Source organism: Athene noctua, chromosome 3, assembly GCF_965140245.1.
Source record: "Athene noctua chromosome 3, bAthNoc1.hap1.1, whole genome shotgun sequence".
Taxonomy (NCBI): Eukaryota; Metazoa; Chordata; class Aves; order Strigiformes; family Strigidae; genus Athene; species Athene noctua.
Genome location: NC_134039.1, coordinates 34,999,171 through 35,023,587, shown reverse-complemented (window position 1 = coordinate 35,023,587; position 24,417 = coordinate 34,999,171). Strand labels below are relative to the sequence as shown.

Below are 24,417 nucleotides of genomic sequence, written 5' to 3'. Positions count from 1 at the left end.
CAGAATCTAAGTGTATCTGAGAGGCGGTGCCTCAGCAAACGGAAGAAAAGCCCGCGGCAGCTCTACCAGCTGGTCGCGCCAGGGAAGCCGGAGCCTGCGGAGCAGCGGCGGGGGCAGAGGTCACAGCAGGTCACGGGGATCACCGCAGGTGTCGGTGATCTCCTTAACCGCCTCAGGACGGGCCCGGGCCCGCCACCCCGACGGGGCGCTCCCGGCCCTTCTCCTGCCAGAGAGAAACAGCCTGCCGGTTCCCTACCGCGGGGAGGCCCCGCGGTAGCGTTAAGGGGAGAAGCGCTGTTGCGAGGCGCCCTCCTCGCCGGGAAGGGGAAAGGAGCGGCGGCGGCAGCCGAGGCCGCCCCGCGCGAGCGCCGCCCCCCGCGCCTCTCCCGCCTGAGCCGAATTTAAACTGCGCTACTATCCCTCGCGCAAAGCACTAACGTTGGCGGGTCTCGCGCGCCTCTCCCCTTCTCCGCCCGGCAGCCAATCGTACGGCCGCTTCGTTCTCCTTTCTGCCAATCGCGGTGCGGTTTATTGCCGGCTGGCAGGACCCCACGGTGCGCGCGCCCGCCCGCTGTGGAGCTGGGTCCCTGGCGCGGGGCAGGCGAGTCTTCCTCCTCCCCTCCCCCCCCGCCCCTTCTCCCCGCGCTTTGTTGGTGCCTCTCCCAGGAGGGCGGCGGCCGGCGGCGATGCCCGAGTTCTTGGCGGATCCGTCGGTGCTGACCAAGGAGAAGCTGAAGAGCGAGCTGATCGCTAACAATGTGAGCCTGCCGGGCGGCGAGCAGCGCAAGGACGTGTATGTGCAGCTCTACCTGCAGCACCTCACCGCCCGCAACCCGCCCGCCGCCGCGCAGCCCGACTTCTCCAGCGACGAGGAGCGGGAGCCCACGCCTCTCGGCGCCAGGAACCGCGGCGCTGCCGCCGGGCGGGTGAGTACCGCCGTCCCGCTCCCGCGCTGCCGTCCTGGCCCCCGCCCGCTGCTCCGGCGGCTTCCCGGCAGCCTCGGGCCCACTTTCCCGCCCGAATGGGTCTGTGCCGCCCCCCCTTCCCCTGCGCCTGCCCGGCCGCGAGTCGGAGACCGGCGTGAGGCGCCGCGGCTCCCTTCACGTTCTCCCGCGTGGGACCGGGGCCGGCTCCACCTCGCCTTACTTAAGGCAAGGCGCGGCCCGGCTCGGCTTGAGGGCGCGATGGTGCCCGAGGGGGACGGCCCTTACCGCTGGGGCAGAGGGGCAGCGCGGCCGCTCCGCGCCGGGCAGGCACGCTGGGACCCGCGGGGTGGGTGCTGGGCAGCCGCCGGCTTCGCCTCCCCGTCGCGTCCCGCCTGTCAGCTTCTCCTCGTCGTCGTCGGCTTCCGAGCGGCCGCGGGGCCCGGCCAGCCGGGGAGGGGCAGCGCGATCGCGCATGAAGCGTGAGACACACACCCCCCGCAGCCCGCGACCGTAAATTGGGAAGCCTTTACTTTGGTTTGGTGGGCGGTCTCGTAAGTAAAATACTGGAGGAATAAAGCGAGAGGAACTCCTTACGAGGCTGCAACTTACTTTAGAAGGAAGACTCCTGTCAGCTGTCCCAGCTGTACTGAAGCAACGCTACTCTGTAAATATCTTGAGATGAAAGAATGAAACTGTGAAGGAACAGCTTGTTTTGTTTAATGAAGTAGACTGTTTAGTATAAAGAGGGTCTGCTTAATGTAGCTTTCTCATACCTCTGAGCATATGTTTTATAGCAAAGTGCCTTTACTGCATGTTTGGTTGGCCCGCTGTTACTTGCTTTCTTAGACATACATTCTTTTATCGTGTAAGGAAAGAGGCAGGGAGCTGATGCCATTTGGAATTTTTCCCCTTTGGGAAAATGTGATTTCCTTTTTAATTTTTAGTAAGTGGTTTGTAAATTTGCATATATTGAGAAAGCAGTCTTTTAATTTCTAACTCGAAGCTGTCTGGTCTCACGTAAAGGGTTGCATAATGATTGCTAGCTACCAGAGTTGTAATGCATGTGATATAGCAAGTATTCATTTGTATCTGAAATACTGCCTTTCAAAGCTCATTTGTAAATAGTGCAGAGAAATTGACTCCCTTGAAGGTCTTTCATACCGAAACCTTTAAAAAACCCCTACAAACGGTTCTTAAATTGAGAAACTGAAAACTGCACCTAAGAGAGGAAGAGATTGCTAACCAAATTATTTATCTCTTTAACATCTAATTCAAATACTTAACTGGCATTCACTGGAGACTCTTTATGGTGAAGTAGATGCTTCTCTGACTTACTGTTTTGCCTGTAGCAGTCATAAGGTGCTTTTGAGTAGAAATAGGATGAGCTTGAATCTAATGTGTTTCACTCTTGTAGAAGTCTCATAGCTGCTGAAATTCCCAGACCTGATTTTTCCTTTCCCTTTCACAGTACTTAAGCTTAAACAATTATGGGCGACTTTTTTGATGTTTATAAAATGGGTGGTACTCCTACACTTCTGTTAACAATGTCTGGAAGGCTCTGTGCTATTTATGCTAGTCTTGTGTGTTAATATCAGAGCACTGTATCATCGTAGCTTCCAAAACTTCAGCGAATGTTCTAGTGACAGTTGCTTGGATATGGACCTGTCATGCTTCCCACACTCCCCACCACCCCAGAAAAAAAAAAAAAAAAGCTTGGTTGATGTGTGCTTGTCTGTTGAGTACAGCTTAAGTAGTTCTGAAACTGCTTGTAGCTTGGGTAGCTGTTGTCCCTGTTAATGCCTTTTGGCATAAGGGTGCTTCTCTAATCAGCTCCCCTTCCAAAAGAGTAACATACAGGTCTCCAGAGCGACTTGCCCCCAAAACAGTTGGAAGGGAGAGACATAGTGAAGGAGGTCTGACATCCAGCAGAGTGGGGTTCTGGTATGGAAACAAAGTGAAATATCTTGCTAAGTAACAAAATTGCAATGCTTTATTAGTTCCTTTATTTCTATTACAGGTCTTAGAAATTGTAGTATTGACTTGTGTACATTGAGGAGGGGTTGTAACCCGGCTGTTTCAAACTTCGAGGCAATCAACTACTTCAGAATATGTTTCTAGAACACAAAAATACTTGCCTATATACTTGCCTATATTTCTATATTGCCTATAGAAAGGTATCTTCTATGGGATTCAGAAATTTGGACTGCCCTATTCCATGTTTCCTGTATTACTCTAAAGATTTGAATACTGATTAACTTGAAAATTGAGAAAGTTTCTTCAATCCAGGTGACTCTGTCTAGGCTAGTGTTAACTTGTAAAAACATTTGAAAGAGCACTGACGTTAGGCTTGCATTTTGGAGCATTCTGTCCCACTGTACTTTCTGTTAGTACTTATTTTTTGGTTTTTCTTTGGATATAGCTTAATATTCTACAATCCTTAAAAAAAACCCAAACAACAATAATCAATCAAAAAAACAAGCTGATTTGGGAGTGAAGACTCACTCTCACTGTTGGGATAGATGAATTAATGAATGCTGGATGCATAGAGGGAGAGGTAGAAAAGGGCCAGAATGGCTCTTGGAGCAAAGAAATGGGTACTTCTGAATAGAGAAGAGTAACACACATGAGAGATGTAGTCTCTTTCTTTTAAGTTTGTGCTTATTCAGTAGTAATACCAATACAGCTGTTGTGAGTGCTTAACTGTGTGTGTGCCAGCCTGCTCAAGTCGTCTGGAAGGATTGGGATCACAGTCAGAAAGCAGTCTGCCGTTACTTTATGGGCATAGGCTATCAAAGATATACAAGATAAATTGTTTAATATGTCTTTTATTGTGAAAAATGTATTGTAATGGGGATAGCATATTGGCCTGAGCAAGGGTGATCCTGACTTGTTGGTCGCTGGGGAGGGATTTACTGCTCACGGAGCCTTCCCCCTATCCCGCTCTGGGTCCGCTCGAGCATCTGAAGTAAGCGCAGGGAGCTGCAGCCCTCTCTGAGCCTGCCGCCAGTCGGAGCTGCCGTGCCCACCTCCATGGAGAGGGCCTGGGCCTGGGCCTGGGCCTGGGCCTGGGCCTGCCGCCGCCGTCAGGGCAGGGCTGCCGTGGGACTGCCGGCGCTGCCCGCCAGGGGGCGCTCCGGGGCCGGCGCCCTCGGGGCGGGGGAGGGCCGCAATAATGCTGGGGGGCTCCATCTGTTAGGCTTGAATATATACCTTGATCTGTCTGCCCACTTACGCATGCTGAAGGGGAGAAGAGCAGTGTTTTCCTTAAAATGGGTATGAGAAACAAGTTCAAAGGAGTACTGTGAATAGCCATGTTGCAGTCATTGAAAAGACAGTAGAGCTTAACCAGGTCTCTTGATTCTGACAGGTAAATGTTTCGACACTGCTGTAGTCATTAGTAATTTTAAGCTGTCTATACTGTCATTTAAGTGTTCTTTTTTCTAAGTTCTGGGCATTTGATCATTTACGTGCACATTTTCTATTGATAGAAGCTGTGCAGCAATGAGACAAATGCCATAGTTTTAATTTGACTACAAATTACATCTTTTAAATCCATCACTCTTCCAGCACAGCTCTATCAATACTACATCCAACCTATACCTCTCTCGGAATAAATAAAAACCTTAATATGTTGGTGATGTAGGGTGACGTATTGTGAGACAAGCATCCTGTGTCCATGGTGATGATGATGCTGTTTCATTTTTCTTCGCATGGGTTTATTTTGACCTGGTTTTTATTATGATACAGTAGTGGACATACAGATGATTGACATGCAGGTATGAGCAGATCAAAACTTTTAGGGGTTTTGTTCTGACCACATTGTTTTCAGGCCCTGAAACTATCATGATTTGGAACAGCAAACTCTTTAGGCAGTTAGTATTTTTTTGACACCAAAAGACACTGTAACAAGGTCTTCCCTTCAGTGAAACTCAGTGTTTTTACGCTTTGTAATGTGATACAGCGAAATCCACTCCTGTTGTATGAAGTGCAGTCTGTTTTTTAGATGATGACTTCAAATGCTGCCAAATAACTAAAATTCACTAAATCAAAGTAAGATCAAATGTTATCCCAAATATTTTTGTTAAAGAGAGTTTTTCTGTGAAATATTTGAAAGCATCATTTTAAATATGGCCACTTCTTTAGACTTAGTACTACTTTTGGGGGTGTGGGGAGTGCTCACTTTGTCTAGATGCTCTCACTGGAGAGGAAAAGCTTTTAAAATCATGCTTGTTTGGGCCTCAGTCTGATAATACTGTCTGGAGGAGCCAGCTTCTCCAGCTCTACTAATGTTTTTTAGCAACTTTTTTTTTCCTAAGTCTGTTTAGCATGCTGGTATGTGAGACACCTTTTTTCTGTGGGGGAATCATCTGCATCTGGATGGTCCTGGTTAGTTACAGGCCGAATATCAGGACAGATAGCTCAAAGCAAAAATAACTATGAAATGGCATTTTTTGCCCCTCGAGGAACATTGTTTTAAAGCACATACCAAGAATATCATCTTGACACTGTTGCCAAACAGGAGCTGTTCAGAGCTCAGAATGTGTATGTTTTTATGACTTAGTTTATTGGTGCATTTCATGTCCTGGAAGAATTTCTTTAGAATACACTGAGTGATATTTTTGATCTTTAAGGTGATGATTTGAAAAAGATCAGTCAGATGTCTCTTCCTCATTTTGTTAATGAAGGTATAATGAGATCATCTGGACCTGAAGGGCCTGTTTGAAAGGCCCTTCTATCAGGTAAAGATGTTGTTTTAATCAAGTAGCCAAGTAAATTAAGAGCTAGCTTTAGCTCTTTGTGGCCAGAATGGTGTGGTAGTGATAATATCTGTAGCTGAGTTATCGGTAGGGTTTCAACCCCTTTGCTCTGAGAAAAAGGAAGGTAATAGTAAAACTGGTAGTTTATGAGGATTAGGAGTGTGGAAGGTGAAACTGCACACTCAGGCGAGAGAATGTAAAGCATATATGCTACCTGGTGAAGGAAGAGAATCTATTCAGTGTTCCCTGTGTGGCTGTATCTCTTCATTATGATGTGCTGTACAAAAGTAACCCAGAATACAGATTAGCACCATTGTGGCGGTTTAAATGGCACTCATCTGCTGTCTGAGTGACAGCTGTGGGCAATAGGGTGAGGTGACTGAGTAATTCCTGCTGCAGTGAGAAGACCTGCCATGCTGTTCTGCACTTTCATGAACTAGGGAGACATGCCTGTTAGAGTGCTGGTGTAATAATGGCAGTTATATTTAAATAAAATAATCCCATCTAAGTAATTTTTGTCTAGCAGTGCATGTCAGTTGTTCAGCAGAACACATACAAGCCAGATCTCCAGGTCAGCGTTCAGCTGAATAAGCCATGAGACCATCTGTTAGTTTGGTTCCTTGATTTGTTTTTTGTTGTGATTTTTTTTTTTTACTCTTTCTCTTAGGTTCTCTGGAAACTATCTCTTTTTCAGAGTTTTCAGAGTGGGTACATTTCCCTTCACTGAGTAACATGGAATTTAGTTATTCCATGGGCGGAGGAGGGGTAGAAGGGTTGAGTAGTCCATAATCTTATAATTTAGGACTGTTATTGTACATAGGCTTGGAAATTGTCTGGCACTTACTAACTAAGGTTAAAAGGTAGAGAATTCTTACAAGTCGTGTGTATCAGTATCTCTGAGTTACTGCTGCATAATTTCCTTTCCATTGTTCATTTTGTCTGTCCTGTAGTTTTTGTTAAATATCGTCTCAAAGCATTTTAGGTTAAAAAGTTCAGTAGGACTTAGTTTTCAAAAAGCAAAAACTTCTACTGCAGGAAATGTTTGTCTATGATAGAATAAAAAGTGCAAGGGGAACAGAGACCTCTGTTTCGCAGTTTAAGTCTATTATTGAGACTTGGCATGTGCAGTTCCTTATCTTTCTCTCCCCTAAGAGAAATACAGTTACTTGTTACCAGAGACAACACTGTACAAACTGGAGAATTACAGAGCATTCTGTTTGTGTGATTTGGGCTTTCTTAGCTTGTCTTAACCTCATTCAGAGAAACATTAAAGAAGCTCTGAGCCTTTCTGCTTCTAGTGATAAAGGTGCACCTGCCTGGGATTAAAGTCCTTGACTAACCTAGTGTAGGTGTCATTTAATTTGGGATTTGAAAATGTGTCTTCTGATGATGTCTTATAGTTGTCTGTTACGTTATTTAATGGCTTCTTCAATGTGTTACTTAGCTTTTCTTTGGAGTAGTGCTAGAACTAGTAAAGGTATGTGTGAAGTTTGTCTGATAACTGGTCTGTGGCTGTTGGATTTCTGTTCAGCAGGAATGCAAAAGATGAGGTAAGGGATAGTTTCCAGGTCTGAATTCTCATCACTTGCATTTTCTGCTCCACTCATTAGTCAAAGAAGGTGAAAGCTTTTTGCTGTGGAGGGCTGACGTTCTAAGAAGATGAACTTCTCATGCTCTTTTTTTCCTGTGGCTCTAGAACTCAGAATGCTGTGTGGGAGCCCCATGTTTATAATTCACTTCAGTACTTGTGTGAAGGGTTGGGTCCTAGTTAATCTGAAACAACGTGACAGATACCACTACCAAATTGCCATCTCTTTGGTGTGAACAAATCTCTTCTCAAGTGAAGTATTTAGATCCTGTTCCACCTTCTGTTTTCTAGAAAATGGCAATGACTAGAAGTATTTTTTTTATTGCTGCTGGCTTTGGATGGAATTAGATTTTTCAGATAAGGATTTATTGGTCTAGATATAGTGTTGCAAGAATATTTGTTATGTGCTGTACTGCCTTACTTCGGCAAATCCTGGTGTTCGCCACAATTTCATTTTAAGCACTTCACCTCTGCACCACAGTAAGACTTACTAGTGGTCACCAGACCAGGAAAATGTGGAGGTGTTTTGGGGGGCTTTTTGTTTGTTTTGTTTTAATTTTCAATGACAAATTTTAAAGCTAGCTCTCTTCATCTGTCCCATGGGGCAGTCCCATGGATAAGTTGAGATGTTGCACAGAAAATATAGTGGCGCTTTGTACTATAATAGTAGTGGTAATTAAAGCTAACGTTGCTGAGGTTAATGCTGTCATACCATGACCAAGGTATGAAAGAAATTCTTCTTTCCTGCCTTATGCTTCTAGGGATGGATCTTATGGTCCAGTGAGCAGTTAAGTGGTAGCTTTCTACTTGTACAAGTGAAGTAATTTGCTTCTGTTTTAAGGAGAATAGTTATTCAAAAGTAAAATTTGAAGACCTCACACAACACAAAGTAATCAACATATCTGGATATATTATGGAAGAACACTGATTACCTGCAACTTTTCATCCCCTCCCTGCCCTTTTTCTCTGCAGAAACTGACTATTCTGATGGTCTGAATGTGGGTAATACTGCAGTAAAAAGTGAAATGGTACTTGGAAGAAAAAAAAGTACCACTGATACTATGAGCTGTGTGAGTTTACTTGTGTTAGAGGACCATATTATTCATTAATTGTAGTTAGATTTCTGGTAGTTCAGATTTCTGTAAAATGTCTAGTAGAGTACTGGGTTCTTCTGGTGTATATTGTTATAGTCTTTTCTGTGGCCTCTAAGTGCTATACAAAGGCAGAGATACATTAAATTACGTTTCCAGTTTATTTAAAGTGCCATTGGGATGTTGATTTCCTGCACCATGGTGGTAGTTTTCTTCTGAAATATAGAAGTAGCATTTTAGTTAATCTGCTTGGTGAAGTGTGTAAACACCACAGCTGCCAATAGTCTAAACAGATCCCAGCAAGAAAACCCAGCATGTGTTTTAGAACTCTTTCACAGTTTGGACAGTTCAGTAGTTCAGAAAAAATAAAAATGCACTGAATGTGAGATTCTTGTTAATGTGATACTTAACTTGAAATAGTGTTATGGCCAACACATTCAAAAGTAAATACAAGTCTCCTATAGCTGCAGGTTGGTCATTTTTTGTGTACAACATAAGTAGGCTCAGTTCCTTCAAAAAATGAATTAGATTTTTATGTGATAAAGAAATGGAATGATTGATAAAGTGAGTTGTAAATCTCATTAGTCAAATCTGCCACTTTAGTGATCCTATCCTTTCTTCACACTGTGTGGAGTCTATTTCTTAGAGTTAAGAAATAGCATGAGTTCTTAGATTGTGTTGTTTTTCAGCAGCTGCATCCTGCTGGGATTTTCACAATCCGGGAGTTAGAGGAAAATCTAATTTAACTAGGGGGTCAGTTATATTTGGGAAAACCTCATGCAGTCCCTGTTTAGCTTTAAAATGCCAAGACACTTGAGGCAATACTAAGCTTGTGTATGAACCAATATTGAACTGGCATTAATGGCTAACTAGATACTGTTGATTCATGTCAGTCATCTTACAGTCTTTTAGTGCTGTCTTACTACATATAACAAGAAAAAACTATTAATTGTGACAGTAATTGTGACAGTGTTGTAACATTTGTATTTGGAATTTTAGTCTTTGGTTAGTACCAGAAAACCCAGGTAAGTTCCTCTGGGCAACCAAGTTGAGAAAAATGTTATAAGTGTAGAAGCTGTATCTGTTTACATCCTACAACTTTGAGATACAAATATGACTTATTTCAAAGCAGTATCAAGATCTTTCTTAGTTGAGAACAAGCAGATCCTAAGCATATTTTTTCTGTCTTACCTCTCACTCTTCCAGATCTTGGAGCTTGAAAGGCCTATTGTAGTAACAAAGGCCTCCCAAGTTGAGCAAATGTTATGATCACTCTCTTTGGATATAGTGGAAGCTGCTAATTTAGGAGTAGCATCTTGACAGATTATTTTGATAACCATCTGTATGTGGTTGTGGTGTGTTGCCAACTGTTCAAGTAGTGTTGCCAGAGTTGGGTTTAGGATTTTTTAGAACAACACTAGCAGAGGCCTAAACAGACAGGCAGGATTTTGAAAAATTGAGGGTGTTTCTGGCTTTGCCTTTCCTGCACTCATTTTGTAACATCTTGTAATCTTACAGAGAACACCAGGATAAGTGGGAATGGGGATTTGGGGAAGTTGGTTGAGATGGTGTGGGTACTGAAGAACTTCTTCCATACCTTCAGGGGAAGAAGTGTTGACCTACTAGGTAGAAGAATAATGTGAAGAAATGCCAGTGGAACACAAATATTTGTAGCTTAGTGCAGTCATGGTGAAATGGCTAGAAGCTTACCTCTCCAGTCACAGGAAAGTAATCCTCTCCTTTTATATATTTGAACTTCAAATTAAGACACAGGATTGCTGTAGAGGAGGCCTGTAATGGGTATTCCCTTACATAAGTAGGAAACTTTGCATGTTTGCTTAGTAGGCGTAAATGTTTGTAATGTTTCACATAGGCTGTGGTGCTGGTAGGGGAGAATATATTGACTTTTTCTGGTTTTGTGTGTTTAGGACTCTCTTATCTTCCTGTTCCCTTAGAAGAAAAAGATGTGTCCTGTATTAACTCGAAACATTCTGTCTCTTGTTTCTCCCTTGCATGCTCACAGAAAGCTACAAAGAAAACTGACAAACCCAGGCCAGAGGAGAAGGATGACCTAGATGTAACAGAGATGAGTAATGAGGATCTTCAAGAGCAACTTGTGAAGTATGGACTAAATCCTGGCCCAATTGTAGGTAAGTCAACTGAACTAGCAAATGTTCATCTGTTCAATATATTTATCACTAAACCTCTGTTCTGAGTGCTCTAAGCTTCTCTGATACAGTTGTGTATTAAGTATAGTATCGATAATGTTGCAATCCTACTTCCCACTTCCGATGCTTTCATTGAACTGTATACATTGAGAAGACCTGAAGCATTGCAGTGTAAGCAAGTCTGCAGTTTGTTTTTCTTGTGTTCTAGGCCAGCTGGAGATGTTCCAACTTCTGTTCTGATGCTGTCTAACTGTTAGTTAAAGCTCAGTGCTGGGATAATTAGGTCTTTGATACAGAGGTTGAGATCTGGGGCCTGGTTAAATAGAAAGTACATTTTACATAATAAGCTTAATAGCATTGAGAGCAGGATAAGAACATGGACCTTCCCCTTCCCTAGAGCATTTCCCACTCACTGCATTGTGCACTAATGTTTTCCTTTGATTTTTTTTTAAATTTTTTTTTCCTGGCCCCCTGAACCTAGCGTTCTATCCTGCATGCTAACCCATGTCAGAAGTCCTGACCCCAGTTTAATATCCTGCCTTAGGCACTCATCTGAGATGTGGGATCAAAGCTCCTTGCCTTTCAGACTGTGCACTAGCCTAATGGCAAAGGATTTTGATTTCACAACTCTTCAAAAAAAGATGGTTGCCTCTAGTGTGCTGAGCCTTCTGTGGAACATTCTTGAAATCCTGGGTGGATGGAAGTGTCAGTGATGGAGCCTGAAGTCCTGTGTGTATTCAAAGTCTTATGCATAATACTTTTTGTTGGCTGTTTCTGTATGCCTTCCCATTCAACCTAGTCCTCTTGGATAGCACTCACGTTTCTGAAAAATTCAAGTACCTATGCAGTCTGCTGGAAAGCTGTTTGGATTTGGCCTAAGTAAATGCCTTGGTTCTTACAGGGTATGGATTCTGTTTCTTGTCAGAGTCTGCCACTTATTTTAAGAGTGACTTCCTCTTACCTGAAATCTTCTAAGGTTAGGCTTTCCTGCAGCTAACAGCTCAGGCACTGGTCACCTCTACAGAATTTTGCCAGCACAGTCCTGACATGGAAGTATGTGCTAGACTTGATACCTTTTAGTTTTAAACAGCTGTCCTCTTAGATCAAGCAAGCAGCAAACAGGAAGGTCTGTTGCTGCTCTCTTGCACCACTGATGCTTATTGGACTGAGTTTACCAACAGGGCAAAGGTTAAGCTAAGGGGGAAGGGACTTTAATTCCAGGGTAAAGAGATTAAGAGGATAATAGTGGAATCTGCATGGAAACTGTTGCCCTTGCAATATAATTATCAAATTTTTTGTGAGGGCATAACTTGTGTATTGCAGCATATGAAACAAAACATCTAAGCAGCAGGTAAATTCCCTTTCCATAGATAAATACTTGTAACTTTCAGTATGCTAAAAGGTCTAAGTTTATCTTGAGAATTTTCTCAAACCAGAAAGTTTAGAAGCCTTAAAGGTAGAATTATATACCTAGAGGTAATATGCTTTGGGACTTACAGATGGATTAAAAATAAAAAACATATGTTCAGAGATTCCCAAGGAATATATAACAGCCAAGTTCTAACAGTCAAGTCGGGAAAGATGAAAGCTGTATCTTTAGCATGTATCCTTCCTTGTTATAGCTACTACTAGGAAACTTTATGAGAAAAAACTGTTGAAACTGATGGAGCAAGGTCCAGAACTGAAGACACCTGTGTCTCTCCCAGTGATTTCTTCAACTGCTGAGAGCACCAGAGAGAATGGAAATAATGATTCTGACCAGTACAGTGATAATGAAGAAGGTAAGACTTAAGTGGAACTTGTGTGTGAACTATTCAAATAATACATCAATAATACTTACAGTAGGAGAAATATCTAAAGAGGGAATGATCCTGCTGTTAGGTGAGGCTTTAAGATACTTCTGTAGACCATGTGAGTTATGCACTTGATCATGCAGTACTATGGCAGTGATCCAGGTACCTGTTCTGGGAAAGGAAACTTTTTGCTACTAAACTGTTCCCTTTTGTCCATTTTCCCTAGATTGGAGCCTATAAATCTGATAGGTAGGGGAACTGTGTATTAAGTGTTCCAGTGTTCTTTGTGCTTCATCTTTAAGTGCACATGCAATTTTGTCTTATGGTGCTCACAGTAATTATTTACTGTGGGATAGTGTATGGATGTTTGTTTATTGAACTTCTGTACTTTTTTTATGTTTAGTATCTGTCATGTATGACTGAGTCCCTTTTAAGCTCTGTTCCTGGTGGACTTAGTTTGGGGTGGGTTGATTGGTTGGTCTTGGGGTGTAGTTTTTATGGATTTTAATATCAAGTTTATATAAAAAAAACCCTATAGGGGTGGGGGAAGTGGAATCTAAAACACCATGTTAAAAAAGATAAAACCAGTATAGGTTTTAAAGAATGTCTTGAATGTTAAAAGATGTTTGTGTTGTGTGGTTTGGTTTTGGGGGTGGGTTGTTTGGGATGTTTTTTTGTTTTTACAGGAACTTCAAGGGAGATAGGACAGAAAGGATTGAAATACATCTAGGAACTCTGTGGATCTCACTTGAATTTTTAGTGTTATTTTTGAACTTTAATCTTTTGTGCTTTAAGGAAGGAGGGGATGTTAGAGATTTATTTATTTTTAGGACAGCCAAAAGCTCAGTCACAACTGACAGCTATCTCCTTGTACTTACATATGCTTCATCTAATTTCCAAACTGTTGAAATAAAGGAGGGGGGGGGAACAAAAAACAAACACTCCCTCCCTCCATCAAAGAAAAAAAAAATCTATAAACAAACAATCTCCAAGTATGTTGGTGTAATGCTATTAGAATTTTAGAAGGGGGATAGAAATAATACATCCTCTTACTGGTAAGATGACTACTCACCACTCAGCCTTCTGCATCAAAGAGTTTTATATAAAAGGACGTATTTTAAAAGAAACAAAACTAACAGCCTAAACAATGTTGAAAAGCTTCAATACTTCTACTGCAATTGGCAGTATAATGGTACTTTGGCTAAAATAATTGCAACTTGCTACCCGTTTCTAAATGGAACTGCTGGATTGGTCAAAGCTTATCTGGAATGTAGGATTTTTAGGACAAAATTGAAATACTTGGGTCAGTGTTTTAAAATAATTTCTAATGTCATTCTTCAAAAGTCTTTGTCCTTCTACATTCAATGGAGAAACTGCCTGTATCTTAAAACTTTTTAAGGAAGTGGTAATTTGAAACATAGTTATGTTGCCTCTTAAAGTGAATTTTTATTAAAATACAGTTGGTTTAAACTAGTACAACAATTAGTAGTATTATGGAAACTAATTATATTAAAACTGGTTACAGATCCAAAGACTGAGCTGAGGCTTGAGCAGAGAGAACCGTTGAAAGCCAGGATGAAGACCCCAGTAGCACTCAAACAAAGAAGAGTTGTTGAACACAACCAGGTATGTTTAATCTAGTGGCATCTGGAACAGCTGCTAACTGCAGGTGATCTGTTCAATAAACACCTTACTACTTTTAACATAATAACATTTGACTTAAGGGGGCTATGCTGTTCTTTAAAAGTTCTTTCAGAAACCCTGTTCTAATACAGCATGAAAACCTTGTGAATTAACTATAGCCGCTGGTTTTAACCTATCTGATAACATTCAAAGTTATGGTCTGCTAAAAGCTGTTTGTCTGACTTGCCAGCTGCTCTAGCACCATTTAGAGAAAAATAATAGGCAACCTTAACATGTTTAGTTTTGGAAACCTGACAGGTTTTTAAGTCAGATGGGCTGATGTCATCCTGTTGGATGTTTGTAAACAACTTGATTCAATAAAAGAAGCCTTTTTTAAAAAAAAAGTTTGGAAAAAGATTGGGGGTTATTTTAAACCTCTGTCTGGTTTGATATTTATAGATATGTGTGCATTTTAAATACATCTGTTTAATGACTGATTTAAATATATGAAGTAATGTACTTTTGTATATGCCTATATATATACACAGAACTGTGTGTACACACGTGTGCTAGCTATCTATATAATTTTTTTCCTCTACTATGCCTGTAGCAGCAGTACGAGAGTAGACATTAGTTTGTTGGAAAGTTTCTCCTAAGAGGAGAAATAATAAATAACAAGTTTAAGTCTTGCTGTATGTACGCTTGTCCTTTACTTATAAATATTTAGTTCTGTTGTCTTGGTGAAAAGGGGATTTTACAGAAGCACCTCAGGTTTTCAGACTGCTGGCTGAATACTAGATTGGGTAGTTTGTGGCTGATCTGTCCTTGTTATGTGACAGCATCACTAAATACACTGTTCCCCAGCTTAGAGGATCATTACAGTGTTATTCATCTGACCAGTCAGTAGTGGAGTTGTGCTACAGTAAAGGACTCGTATAGAAAACATTAAGTGACTCAAAATCTGACCTGGTAATATCTTGATGTATTTTAGCAGATCAGTGACTTCTCTTACTACTTTATGGCAAATGCCAGATACTTCCTATTTAGATAGTGTGTATGTATACATAAACATTCTTTTGCTATGGATGTCTCTTAAAGCAGGTAACACACTGCTTTGTGAGCTTGGGTAATACAACAGTTATGGAGATTCTTAACTAGTTCTGCTTATTTTTAATTGGATTTTTAGGGTACAAGCTGAACAGATTCCACTTTGACAAATCAAAAACCACACATAGTTCATCACACAAAATATTCCTTAATTTATCAGACAGCTTCTGTTCATGATGGTCTTTATAATGGGCATCTGAATCCTGAGGTTATTGTATTTTAAGGATTACTTTTTTCTAAATCGCTATTCACCCAGAAATCCTGCCAACCTCAGTGTAATAGAGGTATTTAATTCAGCTATCAACAAAGAAAACTTCCTAGTCTTCAGGAATCCACTTACAGAATAAAAGGGCAGAGATGCAGTGATGTATTTTTGTGGCCTTTTCAAGTGATGATTGCATATTCAATCTTTTTCATCCAATTTCATGGTAATAACATTGTTATTACTGTGTTTTGTCTTGCAATCTTTTACATGTGCAGTATAGATGCAATATTTTGTGACTTGTGTATTTTAATTACCAGTAGTTAATTAAAGGAGTATCACTTGATTAATCAAAAAAGGATCTAATTTCAGAATGATACCAAATTCTTGAGGAACTCTAACTCCATAGCTTGTTAAACCTTTTACCTTTCAACTCCTGAGTGATGTGTTTAAAACAAACAAACCCCAAACCCACCAACAGAAATTTAGAGTTGCTTGAAGCCATAACAACTCATTGGTTTTGGCTAGCAAATGTGTCTATGTATTTTGCTGAGAATAAAAGTGAAAGATGGGGAAGATGTCCTCTTTTTGTTCCTTCTTCCTGTGAAATCGGATCTTAAGTTTGCTGCTAATGTGTCAAGTGGCCATACTCATTCTGCAGAATTATATGTAACTGTCATGCACTGTGTGGCTCTGGCTCAAAAACTATGAGGCTCTGAAAAGTGGTGGGGGCTGAAACAGTTGGTAGTGTGGTGTAAGCAGACTTGTTAGTCACTTCTAGGTCCTGTGTAGCCCTAGTCTTAGTCCAGACATACACAGCTGGAAAGATTGTCATTTGGTATGGATGGATGTTGCTGTTCTCTTAAGAAAAGTGCAAATAGATAGTCTCTAAGCAGGCTGGTGCAAAAGAAATAGGGTGGGGAGGCTGAGCAGGCTTATGGGTTTTATCAGTCAGTTAACAGTGGAGGGCTAGACAAATTTGAGCTTGGCTGTTTGTGCTTACTTGCCTCCTCATAATGAACTGGAAAAGTTGGAAGAAAGCCCTAATTTGAATGTGCTCTTCCAATGAGGTAGGTGAATATAGAGTTCAAATTCATAACTGAGCCAAAAGCCTCATAGGAAATGGCACTGTACAGAAAGAGGCAGGCTAAACAGTTTAAATGTTAAGGAGTTCTAGCAACATAAAACTACTTTCTCTCCCTTGAGACTTTGTATAGTGACATTCTGCATGTGCTGTGTTCCCCTACTCCTCCCTGCATTTTTTTGACAATATAGCTGGGCTTCTTAAAAATAAAACATGCAGCATTGTAACTGCTGTCATACAATATTCATGTGGCATGCGCCTAGTAAAAAAATTAAGTGATAGCTGAGGTAAACTCATAATCTATAGCTGTGCTGTTTGTGAGTAATGTGACAGTTAAAAACACATGCTGAGTAGTACTTGTGTACCACACCATTGTAGCTTTCTCTGGTTATATACATGGTGTTGGTGTACCTAAACATGAGTATTATATTCTAAAAGTCCAGATATTTGTGAGATAAGCAGACAAGGTCTGCTTAATTTACAGTGAGGATAACTATAATTGTAGACAACGGTTCTTTTTTAAAAAAAAATTTCTGTCTGTTTGGTATGTTCTACTGAAGTCTGAATGGCTCTTACGCAGCAGATTCTGGTTTTTTTTCCTAGACTTTTCATGCAAGAAAAAACTTGAAACTTAGTACTTAAAACACGTCTGACAAGCATCTGAAGAACTAAGGAGAGAGTTGGTTATTTACTGAAGTACTTCTAATTTTTTGTTAGAAGTAAACTAATTCCTAGCCAAACAGCCTGGGACAAGGGAGCTCTCCATTAGTGGGATGAAGGAATTGCCTTACTGCTTTCTTGAGTGGAATGTGTTTGAGTGGAACCATTCTGAAACTAGTGGTTTTTTCTAAGCTTCTGAAGAACACCTCTCAAATAGAAAGTGTATGGGGGTGAGGTGGGGAGCCATGATTGAAGGTTGCAGGTTAAGCTGTTCTTAAATAGGGAAGAGAAGCCAGCATCTGGTGAACATACAAAGAGGGTTGGGAGATCTTTCATCAGAAGTCTGTTTAAATTAAATGTTGGAGACTAAGGCTGAAATCTACAATTCAGTAGGAAACATCTGAATCTGTTTGGACTTGAGGTCTGTGCATAATATATATATCATTTGGTTTTCAAAGTATTTCGGTGACTTAGGAATCAAGCAAAACACTTGTGCTCCCTCTGCTGGATATGTAGCAGCTGTAATACAGAACTTTTGTTAAGAATCATAAAGCTGCTCAGCTTCTAGTTTCACTGGAGTAACTTTGAAGATACAAGTGGGGAATGGATAGGGTATTGTTAAACTTGTTTTCACTTCCTGATGAATAAATACTTTCCAGCCTGCTCTCTTTACACATTGTTTTGGGGCTAATACTGTTCCGATGAAGCTATTTCTGCTGTTAGACCTGACAGTTGCACCAGTCTGTATAACTTCCATCAGCACAGAGTATAACTTTCAAAAACTTGGTAATACATAAATGCATGAGGTGTTAATGTGCAAAGATTTCAGTATTAACATAATATTCTTATTTTTAAACTTAACCAAATAAAAATGAAAATCTTGTATACAATTTAGAAGAGGCAGGCCCTCATCTCCAGTTTCCTCCAGGTCTGTATTCGGAATTAGATTTGAGGAGGACTTTTTTCTTTGAGCATAAGACTTGCAATAAGGCGTAGGGAATGATCTGCCTTTTAATGGCTATAAAAGTTTGGCACTTCATGTTACTTAGATTTGTAAAGATCTGTGCGAGGCTTGATTGTTTAAACCTACTGTTATGTGAAAATTGCGTAAGTTTCATCTGTGCATGTGGAAACTTTTAAGATTATAAAACATCCCCCCCTGTCCCCTGTGACTGGAGGTTAGTTCCTGTTGAAATAAATGTAGGTGGCTGTGCCTAAACCATTCCCATCTCTGCTTGAGAGAATTAGACCCCTGTCTGGGTAGAGAACAAGGTGATGCTTTCTGCTTATGCTCATAGGTTATTTTTTCTGTGTAGGCAGGTAATGTAATGGGCCTGAATGCTAGCATATCTGCTGTCCATGACTCGATGCTAACTACTTGTAGCATTAGTTTATTGCGGTGAGCAAATTACCAGTTTTTACTGTTAGGCATTATCTAGTCAGTTCTGTATTTGAACAATAATGTGCTCTAATGTAAGTATCGTGGTCAATGCTACTAATTAGCTAGCTATTAATTATTGAATGTATTAGGATTCATTTTTTGGGGGGATTGTAGACACGCTGCTTCTGGAGTATGCATGCTATTCTGGCTGTTGGTTGTGGGTATCCAATGTTGAGAGCTGGCTTTCATGTATTTGATCATGTGTTTGATGCTTGAATAGACCTATTCTCAAGATGAAGTTACTGAGACTGTCTGGACAAGTGGATCTTCAAAAAGTGGACCTCTGCAGGCATTTTCTAGGGAGTCTACAAGAGTGTCAAGAAGAACACCAAGGAAAAGGGTGATGAGAGGCTTATTATAATAGACAAGCTTTTTTTCTCACTGTTAGGGTCCCAGTGGCTATTTTATTCAATTGTTTTCTTTTGTTTGTTTCAAACAAACAGGTGGAAGCTACAGCACAGTTGCCTGTAGATGATGCTGTAATATCAGAGAGTACTCCCATAACTGAAACTATATTGACTGCCAGCAACGAGACCCTAGTAAATATGCTTAGTAAATATGTTTAATAAGTCATACAAGTGGTATTCTTCTGTAATATATATTTATTGTCAGAATCATTCTGTTCTGAACAGTTAGAAGATTCTTTTTAAGGAAAGTGAGACTATTCAGTAGTCTACCTATTCAGTATCTGTATTAGTATGTAATGCTGTTCACTTTGACATGGGACTAGGTAGACACCTAGGTCCCATCTAATGTCTTTGGGGGGGAGGGTTGAAAAGAACCACTTTAAAAGCTTAGCTCTTTCCTTAATTTATTTAAGTACATGCAGAAGATCTGCTTTTTTTGTGAACTAAATAGCTTTTATGTTTCTAAATGGCTTAAAAGAAACTACTTGGAATGATAAGCAATGTCTCCTGTGCTTATTTCAGAGTATCTGTTACATAACCTTCTTGAGTTAACACCTAACATGCATATATTCAATGCACATAAAGGTTTTTGTTGTTTAGTCCTGCCACCTTTCCCCCCTTTTGTTTTGTATTTTGGCTGATTCTGAGTCTGAACAATTTTGAATCTTGGCAGGTTGTCAATAGGGCGCCTGGAAATTTCAAGCATGCATCTCCTACGCTGTCAGTCAGTGAACTCTCAGACACGCCCAGAAGAACACCAAAGAAACCACTGCTGACAGCTGAAGTAAATAAATTAAAACTTAGATTGCTTTTGCTTACTCTCTGTGAACAAGATTCTTGGGTGTATGTGCTTACTCCTTAGTACAGAAGGGGTGGAAGATGTCGTTACTCAGGTGGCACTAGTCAAACTAGTGTTGGCACATGACATAAAAGAGAAAATTTAAACTTCCCCTTTCAGATTTGGGGTGTGTGTATGGAAATCCTGCTTTTTTTTATTTTTTTGTCTCCTCTTCTTTGTTTTCCTAAGCCAAATACGTTTTGGTGTTGTATTTCTCCTTGTGCTGCTATTTTTCTGAAAAAAATGTAGATTTTTTTTTTTTCTAAAATTCTTTGAATAGCTCAAAGATAGAGCAGAATTGGGTTGTTACCTTTGATCTCATGAATCAGCCTATCCTGAAAAATTGGCATGTAACTTAATTTAGGGAATCAAATAGTAGGATTATTTTAGACAAAAAGACTGAATTTAAAAAGCATCTGTAGATTCCTGTCAGTTATCAATAAAGAAAATAATTCTTTTACTGTTAACCTATTCAAGCTGTCAAAATTATGAATCTTTTGGAGAACTTGCAAGTATATGTAATTGTATTAATGTAGTACTGTAATATTGTGGAATTTTACATTACAAGATAATGCTTGGCTGAATTTAAATGGGGTTCATTACTTCATATAGTTCCTGTAGATAAAACTTGTATTGACACTTGTGAAGCCTGTTTTATCAATGGGTCTGTGATTTTAGAAATGGGCTAATTTGTTTATAATGTGACTGGAATGTAGACTTAGTTGTCAAGTAGAAGGTTGTGGGAAAACGATGTTCTACTTCAAACTGCTTAAGGGTTTTTTTTTTTTTCGGTTAGTATTTTACTATTGTGTGGCATTGTTTGTTACAGCAAGAAGAGACAGATTGCCTGCATCAGTGTTTTTTTAATCATGTTGGCCACAATCAATCCTGTGATCTGCTCAATACAGCCATGATCAAGGTGATGGTTAAGTTTTTTTGATCATCTACGTCATTGGCTGACAGGTGTATTGTATTTATACAACATATTCTTTATCTTAAAGGAAACTGAGGAGAGCACTGAATATTTTAAGACACCAAGAGTGACCAGACAGCTGCCACTAAAAAAGGTTAAACTCACTTCTAAACCCCCAAGAAGTAAACTTCTTGAATGTTACTGGGTGACTCATTCACTTGTACAAATCACACATGGTTATGGTCACTGAGATAGCTATACAGGAGCTTTTTTGTTTTGTGGTTTGTTGGGCCTAAAACTGTTTTTGGTTTCCTAGGTGCTGGAGAGAACTACAGAAGAACGAAGAGTAGAAAGGGATATTCTTAAGGAAATGTTCCCTTACGAAGTATCAACACCTACAGGAATTAGGTATTTCTAAGTCTGGGGGCTTCTTTATTGGTTTTCGTAAACCTATTTAAGCTGAGAAGTATCCTTTTATTATATTGGTAGGTTTCTGTGGGACAGTTTTTGCACTCTGGCTCAGTGACAGTTGAGATGGACCACCAAGCTCTTTTGTATACATAGTTTTGTTAGCCAGAACAACCTCTCTTATTTGAATTGGGGGTGGGAGAACAGGGTAGTAGTACAGTAGGAATTATTACTGGAACTTCTGGATGCTGGAAGTTAAATGGAAAGGGCTTCTCTTTGGTATTTTTGACTGGATGCTTTAGGCCTGCTGTTAAATTAAGGAAAGGTCTCCCAGTATATATTTGAGCTTTCTTTTTGAAAGCCAAAAAAGAATTTTCATATACTCTGTTTTTCACTTTAGCAGTCCTGTTGTAGTCAGTCTTAGCATGAATAGGGATGACATCTAGGGAGGGTTATTACATTTTTCTTTGCAGCCTTGTGTTTAAACAAAAAATTGAAACAACCCTCTGGATGATAAAGCAGTTCACACAACTTTGTCCTGTTTAGAGAATATGAGAAACAGTTGTGAAATCAACTCATGTATTTCCAACATGTTAATGATAGCTTCAGTTTAAACTGCAATTGTATAAAGTCTTACCAGAAAGAGAAGTATATGGTACCAGTTACTGCTACTATGGTGTATCTGCTCACTACTCAGTTTTGTTCTCTCTTGTTTTGAGGTCTATCAGCCTAGTTAAATCTATACTGCTTTTTAAATAAAAATCATGCGTGTGTACTCCTTGTATATAAGGACATGGCAATGTATGTGGGTTTCTTAGCCCTTACTGCTTTGCCTTCTGGCTCTGTGTATTGGCTTAGCCATCAGTAGGTACTTGAATGGCCGGGGACAATCTTAGGTTTAGAAATCCCGGTGGGACTGCATAAGTGATTGTTAAAACTCAGAGAGAGACGCTTCCTAGAGTTTTATTGCCAGTTACAATCCACTGATTATGTGAATAGGGTGAAATGGCATTTGAGGTTTTTTTTAAGGGGTGTTTGCTTGAACACTGAATGATTAACTTTAAAAGATAGTAATAGTAGACATGTTAGAGTTTGAGACAGATTTCAGGTACTGCGTTCACTAGAAACAATTTTTAGTTCTCTTAATTGTGCTAAAACTTCCCTGTGTACCTTAGATTGCACTTCTAAAAATGCAATATTTTAATTTTTTTTCTCTTCAATTAGTGCTAGCTGCCGTAGACCAATCAAAGGAGCTGCTAGCCGGCCTATAGAGCACAGTGACTTCAGAATGGAGGAAAGTTTCTCTAAGTATGTTCCAAAATATGGTACCTCAACTGACATCAAGTCGGAGAAGCCACCAACAAAAAAAGAACGCTCAATCTCCCTGTGGATAAAAGTTCTTCTCTTTTTTGTTTTTTCAGTCTTCTTGTTTTTGGTTTATCAGTCTATGGAGACTAATCAAGGAAATCCTTTCTCTAAATATATGAATATTGTCTCTCCAGGCAGTGCCAAATGAGTATCTTTCTGAAAGGCACACCCAATTTGATCTCCTGTTTTTAATTGTAGAGAACTCTTCTGCCCTCTCATTGGCTCAAGGACTTCTTACAAACAATGTGATTGGAACCTGATAAATTGGATAAATGAAGAAAGATAATATTAAATGGACATCGGTAACTTTCTGAACTTTGGACTAGTAGATCACTTTGCCATAGGAGTAACGTTTTTTTAGATTGAATTTTTTGTAGGCTTTATTTTTTTAATGTGGACATCCTTTAAATTCATTTTTGAGAAACTGTATGTTTGTTTTTGCAAGAACTTGGAAGCTGAGAAGGGCAAAAATGTAGTAAAATGTGAAGCTGTGGGGTTTTTTAAAGCTTTTCCTTTGTACAGAAAAGAAGTTGTACTTTTGTCTCTAGATTATTGTGGAGGATTTTAACACAGGCGATAAAGGGAAATGCATTTTTGTATGCATTTTTGAAGTAACAATGTAACTGAATTTGATCTTTTAGGATGTAGGGAGAGTACAACAACAACTTTTTCTGTAGGTTACTGTAACTTTTTAGTAAATGTAACTGTAAACCTGTTTGCATTTCTGTAAAAGTCTTAGTATCATATTAGTAACTCCGTTTAAGCGTTAACATCATTTAAATGTATCCCTTCATTTTAGTGCTTACAGTGTTGTAGGAGCTGAATACAAACCTAATTGGCAAGAGATGTCTTAGAGAAACTTATTTATTAGTAATATGCGTGGAAAAATAAAAATTGCATCAATATAATTTGCTACTAAAACACTTTCTTGGGTCAAGGTTGTTATCTGAAGTAGTCTAGTAGCAGTAGTCTTTTTTTTTTTATTTTTTAAAAAAGCGAGGTCTTTCCAACACAGCTTTATGTGATTATCTTTGAATATTCATGTAGAGAAGTATTCTCAAAGTGTGAAAATTCCATATGAAGTTTTATTCTTGTATGAAGAGGGCATTGCTGCATTTTCTGCTACAGTTTCATCTTCTAAGGTGAGATTTACTACTTTCATGCAGCTGAATATTTTTCTCAGTGGAAGCATGCTGAAACACTCTATATTGTATAACTTAGTTGAGCAGGCAGCTAACTTCACTACTACCAATGAAGAGTGATAAGCAACAATTTTTTAAAGTGAATGTATACATTTTGGTGCGCTTAAATCTGCAGCATACAGGTGTTCAGTCTTACTGCTTGGTACAAAATTGCAATAAATCATATTACTTATTCTTAAAGTGCTACTTATAAAAAGCTGAGAACATTAATAGTCATTATCTTTTTACTGTAGGTACAACTGTTGTGTAGACTATAGCTATGGGGAAGCTTTACTTTCTGTGAACTTTGGGACAAACATGGTAATTCATAGCAAAGCAATAGTGGGGTTTTATTCTGTTTAGATTAATGTTTTTTTTCTTTTTATCTGCTTTTTTGAGTAATCCAAATAGCTAAAGTTGTGTCCATCCTATAGAAAATTGTAACACAAGACATTCACTTTTGGTGTCAAAATGCAGAAAAATAAGAATGATTTTAATGTGTGTGGATTTTCCTTATCAAAATAAATGCATTGCTGAAAAGCGGCAAAATCAAGACAGCTGATGTATCAGTGGTGTCATTTTGTGCTGCTACAGTCTTCCATGTTTAAAAAAAAGATAGTAAAACCAGAGCAGTTCATGCCAACACCTCAACACTTGGTGGGAGGAATATTCATCATACTTTCACTATAATAATAGTTTTGCACCACAATCCTTTAGCCTATGTTTGGTCTTTAATTTAGATGGGGCGAGAAGCTGGTTAAGGAACTTCAGTGCTTAAGGAACTTTTCACTTTAAATTTTCATCCTACTTTACTACATGTTTTGTCATGAAATATATCTTTCTCTTCTAGTTACATGAAATA

The 24,417-nt window shown here is 39.7% G+C and overlaps 1 protein-coding gene across 8 annotated transcripts; it reads left to right on the top strand.

Moving 5' to 3' along the window:
- The first annotated feature begins 548 nt into the window (after positions 1-548).
- Positions 549-24,112, top strand: TMPO (thymopoietin). 8 transcript variants are annotated; one of them, XM_074902691.1, is made up of 11 exons: positions 549-926; positions 10,386-10,512; positions 12,153-12,311; positions 13,849-13,949; positions 18,661-18,780; positions 18,884-18,979; positions 19,521-19,631; positions 20,515-20,604; positions 20,687-20,752; positions 20,915-21,006; positions 22,231-24,112. In XM_074902691.1, the coding sequence occupies exons 1-11, from the start codon at positions 687-689 to the stop codon at positions 22,520-22,522; spliced, it is 1,494 nt and encodes a 497-aa protein (XP_074758792.1). In that variant the 5' UTR covers positions 549-686; the 3' UTR covers positions 22,523-24,112. The 8 variants fall into 8 exon arrangements, with proteins under 8 accessions (XP_074758792.1, XP_074758795.1, XP_074758793.1 ...); XM_074902694.1 differs by lacking the exon at positions 18,661-18,780; XM_074902692.1 differs by lacking the exon at positions 20,687-20,752.
- Positions 24,113-24,417: the final 305 nt, after the last annotated feature.